Source organism: Oxyura jamaicensis, chromosome 7 (genome assembly GCF_011077185.1).
Source record: "Oxyura jamaicensis isolate SHBP4307 breed ruddy duck chromosome 7, BPBGC_Ojam_1.0, whole genome shotgun sequence".
NCBI lineage: Eukaryota > Metazoa > Chordata > Aves > Anseriformes > Anatidae > Oxyura > Oxyura jamaicensis.
The window spans coordinates 28,033,840-28,045,704 of NC_048899.1; the positions used below are offsets into that span (position 1 = coordinate 28,033,840).

The following is an 11,865-nucleotide window of genomic DNA, read 5'->3' on the forward strand; positions in this document are numbered from 1 at the left end:
GGGCAGTTTAGCAATAGATAACACAAAAGCTGTCCTTGAAACAAAGGCAAATAACCAAAACAGGTGCAACAGCAGTTACTGAAGTACAGACCTTTGAGTGCTCTGCATGCTAAGAAGAGCAGAATAAAGATGGTGTAAGAGGGCTCCAGTCAACAACATTTGCTCAGCTAAAAGTTCTGTCAGTATGTTCTATATCTTTTCTGCTTAGAGAATTGAAGATTCAGTCCTATGGCATTGCAGTTTATTTCCCACGCAGGCCGAGCGGAAGTTCAAAAAGAACATGCTGAGATTCTTGGCCAAGCATGTTCCTGTCCGGATGGTGGCTGTTGTCTCACCCTTACTCTGGGAAGATAGCCTCATTTGATGAGCACATGCCTTGCATTTTCCTTGGTCGTGTTTTGTGAAGGGTGATACCAGTTCAGTCTTGAATGACACTGATACCTTCCCCCCACCCAGAAATATTATATTGCTATGTATCACATTGCTATTTTTGGATAAAGTGAAATCTCAAGAACTGCGAGACAGGCACTGAGGGTCACTCTCTCCCCTCCATCATACTTGCTCCATAACTGCTCTGGGGAGCAGACCCTGGAAAATTCAGGCCGTTGGCGGTAGCTGCAGTGTCCTGATACTCCAGAGGATGCAGCAAAAGTCAACAAAAGCCAGCTGAGAGGACAGTGAGGCCATTCTGGCCTGATAAAAAATGGACACACAAAGGAAAAGTAGGACTCTCATCCTTGCAGTAAAATGAGAACTATGGTGAAAGAAGCCTCATCACAGTGCTAGCTGTTTGCTGAATGGCAAGAACATTGTCAGCTTAACAGGTCAGTGCCAACTACATGATAGCTCAGGATGGGGCCATCACTCTTCTGAAAACTTAGAAAGTACAGTATTGCAATGAAAACTTTTTTTGCAAAATTATGATATTGTAATCCATTATCAAAAAGCACTTTGGTGGCAAGTACCAGAGCTAAGGCACCTGCTTGTTATCTGAATCTGAGAGACACATGGAAAGAACAGGAAAGAACTGGCAGTTACTCATCTACCTTTTTATAATTAAATGAATCATGATTTGATCTGGAATTTATGTTTGGAACCAAGTTATGTGGTTAGGGAAGCACTTTAGAATTCACACCTTTAAGTATTTGATTTCTGTAGAGGATCTTGTTTTTTTGGCATGCAGTATATATTTGGTATATTATGAAATACAGAGCAGTCTGACCTTGAAGCAATTAATCTCTTCTGTGGCACATGGGTTTTGAATGGATATAGACATAATTAGAGCTTTTAAATTACACAAGGTATTCTCAGTCTTTCCATCTGGAAGAAAATGTGGGAAGGACATCTGGGAGAGGGAAGGCCTTTCTCTTTCCAGAAAAAAAACATGTCCCATGACTGGGAAGAGAGGGATTCTTTGACTCTCAGCTCTCCTCAATTTATTACAATCTGATATGAGACCAGTCATGAGTAAGGAGAAAGCTTCTGATACTATCTTACCTTTACATTAGCTTTCACACATTTAGCCAAAGAGACAGATATCAGCCGTTGATATCAGTACCACTGTTGAGTTTATTAGAAGGACTTGGAATTAACATTTTTACATTTTCAAGAGAACTTTTCTATCCGCTGTATTTACCAATAGGAAGAAGGACAGAGAGAGAGCAAGAGAAAGAGTGCTCACGTAATGCTAGTTGCCTAGTTAGGACAACAAAAGCATTTAGAATTGTAGAAACAATACAATAATAATAATAATAATAATAACAATAATAAAAGAGTGTCCTGTCATAAAACTAGCATGGACAAACCCCAGGAATTTACCACCTTCTCAGACACCCACATAATTCAAGAGTAAACGAGATGATACCAATGACATGAGATAAAGAGCTGAAAATAAGATGAGATTTGTACCTCGATCATCTACAGAGAAGCTAGCAAAGAAATGCTCATCTATGTGAATTTACTTTCAATAAAGGTCTATATCAGATAATAAGGTCTAATCAGATAATATCCTCACTGGTTTTTAGGATTTTTTTTTTTTCTTTTTCACTCCAAAACACTCTGTCTATTCATTAGTTGTTTTGGATATTTTTAGTAAGTTCAATAATTGAATAATCAAAATGCAATTCAAATTCTAACTGCTCTTTGAGCACCTTACAACCTCTTAGACCAACTTCTTACATCTTGAAAGGATATGTCAAATACTTCTCTTTTGCTTTCAAATTGCAAAACTATATATATATTTTTAAGGAATTGTAATCCAGTAAAGAAAGTAATTTGATTTATCAACACAAAATTCAGACTTGCTCTACACAAAGACTGTTTTTCACCACAGGATTTTCTTGATTCCCAAATGTAGGTTTAAAATAAAATAAATGCTAAGATTAAAAAGAGAATATTCCAGATGAATAAATACTAATTAAAATCAGTAGAGCTAAATTAATTTGCAAGATCAAGATCATAGCCTAAAAGCCATAAACAGGAAAATAAATAGGTGTCAATATTTCTTTTCCCTAAATACTACCTTTCTGAATGTAATCACAGTACCTGAACACTCTTAATTTAATCATTCACTGGAGGAAGTTACAGGTAACTGTTCATGATAAACAGTAGGTGTTTTCCTGAGGGCCAGGATGGTTTGCATAATGGGCTAGCTATTTTTTTTTCTACTGTTATAGTGAAAGAAAACTATTACAGTACAGCCAGTTCTAATGAGATGTTTCATAACTGTCTTTTGCTAATGAGAAATCTTGTTTAAGTTCTGAGTTTCAGAGGTTAAAAGAATACAGCACCACTAGAACAGCTGATGCTGTTAATGTAATCCAAGTCCTTTTTTTTTTTTTCTTTAATTAACTTTTGTATCTTCTGATCTATTTATAGATGGAGACATTGAGAACTCCTCAGCTGGAGCAGATGTGGCTGTTATTGGAGGTAAGTAGCAGATCATACTTAGTGGCACCATTAGAATTAAAACAGCAGGATGGTTGGTTTCTTGCATTTTGCAAACCCCCTCCTTTGCTGACAAGACAACAGGAGCAGCACAATTAGAGTTAATTAGGCCAGTGGGAAATCTGCTCCCAGAGGGGCTATTGGCAAGATAACGAGATGAGATAATGAGCATAAACCATCGAGCAGTACCACCCCCATCCATTCTTCCTTTTAGACAAGAATCTAAATGTCCAGTAGAAAAGTCAGTCTCTGATATTCCTCATCATTCCCTGGTCCAAGACTATCATATAATACAAAACTGGTGTGACATCTTTGATTTGAATCACACTAACTCACACCAATGGAACCTTTATTCTTACAGAACATACCAAAGAGCATTTCCTGGTGTTCCATTAAAGCTCCCTCATGCATTCAAACTAAATACAGTTGTCAGGATAAATGAACAAAGCTATGTTCACAGAGAGAACCCTGTCTTTTTACTTTTATTGTGTTTGTTCATTTCCATGCTAACGCACTAATTTCAGCCATTCACAAGGGGGTATACCAATCATTAGTGCAAATTGGAGAGGTTCTGTTATATTTCCCTCAGGTCCCATCTCCTGTAACTTTGATTTCAGCTTTCTATGAACAAGTAGCAGGTAAATTGATTTGTACTTAGTCCCTTAGGCTTATTAATATTGTGCTATATCTAAAGCTTATTAAAGCCTCTTGTGTCATGGGATACCAGTGAGGTCCTAAAAACTGATGAAGCCCCCAGTGCAACTAAGATATTATTGTAAACCTAAAGTTCTCTGTATGAGCAATTTAATTTCTGTTAGCAATAACTTCACTTTCCAGAATCAGGCATCACAAAATCTGTGGGATAGCATTGCAAGCATATTTTTAAGATAGAGTTATCATTGCTGTTCACATTGCCAATGTTCTATTTAGTCCCCCATCTTCACATCAATAGAGTATCCAAACTTGGTTACTGATGCTGATAAATCCAAAGCTTTGGAGATACCTGCTGCTGACACATATCTTGAACACAGGGGACAAAAGCGGTGCACTCTCTACACACTCTTCATTGTCACTGCAGAATTGCAGACCTTTCCAGGGTGTGATTCATCTGTCCAAACACAAACATTTGTTTCTAGGACAGGAATCACCCCCTCTGGTCTACTGACTGTAGAAGAAGCCCAAGTGGACTAACTCAGATGGAGCCTCCCATAATGTAGATGCCTACAGTTAATCAGATAAAATCTTACCTATTGCATCCTCACAGCAGCTTCACACTCTCCACTTTTTTTTTTGTTTGTTTGTTTAGGTTTGGTTTTCTTTTTCTCTAGGATTATCCTATTCTGGTGCTTCTTATTGTGTATTTCTTTAATATTTGGCTGACTTCTTTAATCCCCTGGTCCTGAAGTCACATGAACATAGAATCAGCTCAGTATTGTTTTAAAAAAAAAAGGAGAGAGAAAAGAAAAAAATGTAAAAGCATAGAAGTTCAATAAATCAGCTTCATAACACTTTATTTATCTTTTGGATTCTTAAATGATCAGTTTGATCTGAGAGGAAGGCCTTGTAGTTTTTTAGCTATGGACTTATCAGTGGTGCCTCTTTTTCTGGACTTCCACCTTTCCTCATAGAAAAGGAAGAAGAAAAAAAAAAAAAAGACAAAGGACTCTGGGAAGAGAGGACATGAAGTGTTCTCCTAATACACAATCATCCCTGGAGAATTACTGAATTACTTTCCTTTACTAGGAGTGCTTCCATTCACAGTTTAGTCCTATGCACATTTAGGTTGCCTATGGAAATTTTTGTCTAGTCAACACACAGCTAGTGATTCGTTTTAGTCTGGGAGACAGAAAAGTTCTACCCATAACCCCTTCCTCCTCCTAGGTGTCACTTCCACATTCACTACAACTTCTTTAATTAGAGCACAGCATGAGATGGCAGCTCCCAAATATAAAGCAGTACTGCAGGTACATGGCTCCTGCTACTTGTTGAATGTCTCCTAAGAAATATTCAGTGGCCTTAACTCCTCCTGAAATTGAATACACTCAGTGGGATAGGATCAGGTTTCCTGCAAACTACCCAGGATATATAGTACCATAAATATGAAAGAAACATATTGGTTTTGCTTTCGGTTGTCATATTTCTTCTCATTGTGGAATGAACTGTGTAGTTCCAGTGAATTCAAGCAAATCAAGCCACTGATTTTGAAAGAAAGCTAGAAACACTTTGATCTGCATTTCTGCAGTACGTATGTCCCATCTTGCTTTTGACAATGTCAGCTCATCAGTTTGTTTCACCTGTAATCTGTTCTGACCCTAGCCATTATAACATGTGAATATCTTGTGATACATAGACTTTTCCCTGTCAAGTAACTGAAGTTGTGATGCCTGGCTGCAATATGCTGCTTGTATTTTATTACTGACAATGCATTTAACTGGTACCTTTCTTCTAGGTGTGATTGCTGCAGTGGTATTTGTCCTCATTTGCCTACTGGTTGTGATGGTCCGGTACATGTACAGGCATAAGGGCACCTACCACACCAATGAGGCAAAAGGAACTGAGTTTGCTGAAAGTGCTGATGCTGCTTTGAAAAACGACCCTGCTCTCCAGGAAGCTGTGGATGAGAGTAAAAAGGAATATTTCATCTGAGAGGCAAGGATTTCCATGGAGACTTCCCCAAGGGAATCAATCAGAAATACTACAGAAGTGCTAAGAGATGGATAATATGAGGATACAGGCAAGCATCCTAATTGAAAAGTATCTCTTTATTTTGTCACTGGGTTGTTTCTTTTTCTCTGCCCATGAAGAGCTAAATGCCAGATACTTGCCTGTTGATTTTATTAGCAACACAGCTGGTCACAGTTGAAATCAATATCAGATAAGAAGAAACAAAATCTCAGTATGAGTGATACACCAAAACCAGATAACGATAGCAAATGTCAAGCCTTGACATTTGGTGAAAATAGCAGATGCCAATGGAAAACATCCTCTTGGAGTTAATGATGCATCCGATGCTGATATTATACAGAACTACCTGAAACTGAATTTCAAATGGTCACAGAAAAAACATTCAACTAGATAAAGCTGAGGTAGCTGGAACAAATAAGCTTTGTTGTCCAGATATTTCCCCCCTTCTCTAAAAGTACAATTTTATTGGCACAGGGGAGTTTGTTTGTTGGGAATTTAGACTGGGACTTTTCTTTTTTGAATTTTTAGAATTTTAAAATCATAAAAGTCAAAGAGACTTCAAAGAAACAAAATTGTTGAAAACCATGGAAAATGTAAGAATGAAAGATTTTTTTTCTAATTTGCCCTGCATGGTAGCTTGAGAACTGCAAAATGTTGGATTTTACACTGTAGAATATAATAGTCAGTAGACTTGCAAATATAATTCCAATTAGTTGGTAGATTCCCTGCATGCATGCATAGATAGATGGGTATTAAAAGGTAAAGCATCTTGGTTTGAGCAGGCCTTTTGAAACAGTGGAGCTCAGCTAGATTTTTTTCAAGTTAAGATATTTTTTCCCCAAGTATTTATTTATTTTGCATTGAAAAATTCTCTCAGAAACCCGCTTGCAAGATTTTGGATTTCTGCAAGAAGAGGAATTCTGTTCTGGTGCATATACTGATAAATCTTTTGTAAATGCAACCATAAGACTGTCACTAAAAAGAAGCTTGTTCATCTGAATGCCACTGGCTTGTATTGATGTCTCCATCCGTATGGACTCTGTATATCCTTTGCATTGTCCTAGATAAGAGAGTTACACTGACCATCAATGCTTTAATAGAAATAAATAAATAGATTAGTCACAGTGGTTCACATGAAAAGATCTTATTCCTTGCCTAAAAATCAATGGTGATGAGTTTCTTTAACCCAGTAAGCTAGCTTCCTAATTGAAGTCCACAATTAGCTCCAGAAATAGGATAATTGTTTTCTGCACCTGCTCATCCCCAGCTGCAATGGTGCCCTGGACTACTGAAAATAGAGGGGAAGAAATACAAGATAACAAATAAGGCACTGATGAGCTCTGCTCAACTCAGTATGTTTTTTCCTGTGTTTCGATATCTATATATAAGTGTGTGTATATATACACACACACACATATAAAGTCATCTACAACTGCTTTCAAGACACACTCATGGTCACTTCTTGGCACCAAAGCTTGAAAGCTCCTGGACTCCAGCATACATTATCGATGATGGCCACAAAAATGTTATAGTGAAAAGACATCAGCACAAGAAAAGACTGTGATGACCCAAGTGGAGAACTGGGATATTTTCATCTTTTCAATTACAAATGCAGTCTTTTCTCAGTACCTGAAGTAGATGGACATTGAATTATTCTTAAAATACCAGTACCTTAGATCTTTAATCTCCATGTGTTTGCATTTTAACCAAAGAATATCAAAATCCTGCCAAATTTACTAAATGCTTAAGATATTTTTTTCATAACATACTATTGCATAGCCACGTTCTATTCTGTGGCTAGAGAAGTACAACATGCATGCAATCCAGCACTAGTAGAGCTCAAATATTACTGTTTTCTTCTAGGATACGTTACTGTTTTAATCTTTTTACTGCTTTTGAAAAAGGAATCTGCTTTTATTTTTCTGGGACAAGTGTTGGAGAAATTAACTCATCTTAGCTGTAAGACTGAGTTTGTAAAACTGAAGATTCCTGACCCTCCAGCTCAATAAGAATGTAAGTATTGCCACTGAGGGGAGGGTAAATAGGGTGACGAGCTCTGCTGCATCTCTCACACAAGCCATGGGAACACCAAAAATCTTTCTTCAAGTGCTATCAGGACCTATAAAAGACTGCCAACCTTTCATCACCTTCTGTACACTTTCATCTACCCAGAACTGCCTGATGTAGGTTTGGCTGTTGAAGAAAATTGACTTCAGAGCAAGGTGTGAGGGTCATGAGGAATAAATTCCAGTTTCCCTCCCCAGTCATGAAATTCTGTTTTTTTGTGTTTTTTGTTGTTGTTGTTTGTTTGCAACTTGATCCTGCTGCTTCTAATTAGACAACTGTGACATACCTGTTTCAACATGGGAAAACCTGAATTAGTGTCTGTTTTGGTGGAAGGTTGGGTATTTTAATTATAAAGTGGATTGATCCAGACTGTTAACTGCACACATTTGAACTACAGGAGTCAGATTTTCTGGTGATACAACATGAATTGAGCAGAGCTCAGCCAATTCTTACCAGTTCAGTCAACGCCAGACTTTTCTGTCATTGCTTTCCCTAACTGAATGCAACTACTGGTCTTTGACTGTATCCCTTCTTAGTAGCTTAATTAAATCTCTTTATTCTACTTTCCTATTCATCCATGCTAACAAAATGTACAGCAACAGCTTCCCTATCAGTAATGAACCACTTTGAATGTTTGCAGAGCAGTGACTCTGGCAAGAGCTACAGTTTCAGCTAGTTTATTTTTTTACAGTGTCCTTTTGGGTTCCAGGACTTTGTGTATTTAGAAATGACTCAAGCATGCTGAACAGAGATAGTTTTTTTTGGCAATTTTCTGTTTATTTGTATGTGTGTTGTGTTTTTTTTTTTTTTTTTCAGGACAAACTTTTATTTGTAATGAAGAAAGCCCATGACATCTGAATGACTGGCAGAACTCTAATGACTTCCTCCTGCTTTTTTTTTTTTTACTCATACAATAACTCTACTGTCTTGAGTCATTCAGTTTAATTGTAAAAAAGAGTGCATTACAAGATTCCTATTGCTTTTAGAACTAAAAATTAGCAAAACATCCTTCTGCAAGCAACATGCTGTTCTAAAGCAAATGTTATGTACAGCATCAAGATTGGCAGCCATATCTTTTCATAAGCAATGATCAATTGATTTTAACTATTTGCTTCCTGAATAGGAGAAGTAAGAAAACAGGCTCCTCTTTTGCTGAGGGTCCAGTTGTCCTGCGACTCTCTATTGCTACATTTCCCCAACCATGCCTCCAATTCCCACATGCAGTCACCCAGGCTCCCAGCTAGATCCCCCTTGACTTCCCCATGGCATCCCTATGACTGGCCATTTACTTATTCATTTATTTTTATCGTTGAGGATGCTATGTCTGTCTCTGATGGCTAAGAGCCAATTTTCACAAAAGTTTTAACTTTAGACTTCCCACCCAGTGTCAAATTTGATCAAACCTGCCCAACCTGGTCTGAGATTGATTTACAAAGTTTACATTTGACACATTTTTCAGAGAAAAGGGATCTGAAGCTAGTACTGCAAACTCTGGTTAGTTAGTTAAATTGAATGCTATAAACCTTCAGAGTTCACTAAACAAGGAATCAGGATGATGATTCCTGAAGCAGGAATTTTGTCCTGATTCCTTTATTCTTCTTGAAAACTTCTGGAATCCCACCGTGCACTGAAAGCTACAGCCCATGTTTACAAACACAAATCATTTTTCAATAATGTCCAAGAAAACTGTGCGTGAAAAAGAACAGTATATTTTGGAATAGACAGAATAAATATGATGTTACAGGAATACACATTTTCTAAAGATATATGGAAATGACAAAAGTTAAACATAATATTTCTGGTGACATTGGTGAGTTTTAAGAGTGGATCCATGGAGTTTCCAGATATTCTCACTGAAAATAAATAAAATATTGCTGGCAAAGAGAAATGAATCTCTTTTTAAACTGTCTCTTGTTAACATTACATAAACATTAAAACAAACAAACAAACCAAAAAAAAAAAAAAAAAAAAAAACTGAACTTGGCTTCCCATATTCTATATTCTCCTGTCCTGCCTTAACATCTGGAACTGAATTTCTTGCAATTTTGTAGAATACTTGAATCCTCCCCTGCACAACAATTGCTTATTAGTGTCAGCACCTGAAGCTCAGCAGAGTAGTTTTATCCAAAAGCAGTTAGTCCCAACCATGTATCTGACTACCATTTATTGGACCTGGTACACATTTTTTTCTTAGGCATGGCCACTGTCATTCCAGGTTTCCCTGGGGCCAAAGTGCCATTGCACATTAATGCAGTCTTGCAGAGGATTTAAACATTTTTATTCTTTTTAGAAAAAAAAAGGACCAAATCACTTTGTGAGTCTATTAAAAATAATACCATAGGATTTCATCAGAAACATCAACATGGATTTTTCTTTTAAATCAAATCTAGAAATCATTGGAAGAACACCACAGAGGGAAAATAAAAAGGACTGTTCTCATTCAGCAGGGAATGCAGAAAAAAATGCTGTAACACGTATAGCAGAAGTCTAGGTAGGGTAGCATTGTAAGCCACAGCCTACGGGGATTCCTTACAGAGTACAGGAAATCCTGATACAAGATGTAAATTAGTATAAAGATACAGAGTGGGAGAAGATAACTAGATGCCAATAAAGATGGAGAGCAGGTTTTTTTAATCAAACAAAATAGATAGTGAACTTTGAAAAAATCAAAGTGCGTTTGTTGAAGGTAAATGCTGACAACAAATTTCTTTGAATTATATGAGGTGTTTGAATTCCTTGCATGTGCCAGTCCAATCAAAAATTGTTAGAAAATAAACACCAAAAGAACACCCTTATTAAATATATTAAGAGCTGTTTATTGCTTTTTCTAAAATCTCTCAGTTCTTCACATAAGAAGGTTTTGTGTGCTTTGAAAATGCAGAAGCTTCACAGCAGCAGTTCATAAAAGACAGAACACTAAAGAACCCCTGAACAAGCAAGAAACACATATTTAAGGTCTGGAAATTCAGGTAGTTAATAAAGAAAACTAATGATATCAAAGAAAAACTTAAATAGTGAGTAAAAATTTCAACCATATTACAAAGAAATGAAATGTTTATGGTAGTAGAGGTCTTTCTCTAGTTCAATATATTGTCTAGTGACTGGAAATATGTAATCAGTATTCTATGCGATGATTCCTTGTTTGGTTGGGATAAAATTCCACTGAATTCAACAGAACAATAATTTCACTGACGATATTTATTCTTCTTGCAAGAAAATTCAATTCCCACCCATGTAAGAAAGAAACACTCTAAGTTAAGGTAGAAATCTTTAAAAGAGCTGATCTTTCAGAATAATCTTTTTTTTTTTTTTACATCATTTTTCTGTTGTTTCAATCTGTACATGTGGTTGAAAGAATCTGATATATTGTATTAAAGTCTATTTGAATTGCAGCATTGCTATGGCAAGAAGAGCAGATACAGTATTCAAAGCTTACTTCTGATTGTATGTTAAAGCTGACTATAATGTTTGTATTTTTCAAAGCTATTAATACACGGCTGGTGTAAATTACTTTGAACTGAAAAAAAGTCAAAAATATAAATAAATAAATAAATTTATAATTAAAGTTGTAATTTTCAGCATTTCAAAGACTGTTCTCATACTTTTGTTTGGTTTTAAAATATCATGAACTTTTAGAATCACCAATTATATTGTTTACCTAAGAATGTAGATCAAAAAGGATAAGTAGGCCAGAATTTTTTCTTAATAGCGCACAGAAACTCTAAAAGATATACTGCTAGTGTTTGCATTAAAAAAGCAACAGAAGCTTTTGATAGATACAGGAAGTAGTTAAACTTCAAATAAGGAATCAAACAATTACTTTGAAGGAACACTGCCCTGTGGATGTCAATGTGGATCTGTATGCTGGTTTGTTATCTAAGGCACGGTGTTTATAAAAATTCTAGGCAGGCTCATAAACATTTAATGAATAATTACAGAAGGATGGCCTGCCTTCCTCCCAGCTGCTACTACCAAGTGCAAACACGATTGTTTTGTTCTTCATGCTTTCCCATACAACTTCTGTTTTAACTTAGTATGTCCCCAGTTAAAGAATACAGAGGCTATGCCTAGTGTAATATTTATTGTTATTTTGCTTCTGCCACCTTTTTTTTTTTTTTTTAAACACAAAGATCATTGCTGATGGTGGGAAAAATAATATATATAAAT

The 11,865-nt window shown here is 36.4% G+C and overlaps 1 protein-coding gene across 1 annotated transcript in view; it reads left to right on the forward strand.

Moving 5' to 3' along the window:
- GYPC (glycophorin C (Gerbich blood group)) overlaps positions 1–7,894 on the forward strand; it is a 31,738-nt gene extending 23,844 nt beyond the window's left edge. Inside the window, exons 2-3 of the mRNA XM_035331604.1 lie at positions 2,878–2,928; positions 5,396–7,894. Of these exons, the coding sequence (XP_035187495.1) occupies positions 2,878–2,928; positions 5,396–5,592 (248 nt within the window). The 3' untranslated portion in view covers positions 5,593–7,894. The remainder of the gene's footprint in view (positions 1–2,877; positions 2,929–5,395) is intronic.
- The last annotated feature ends 3,971 nt before the right edge of the window (positions 7,895–11,865 follow it).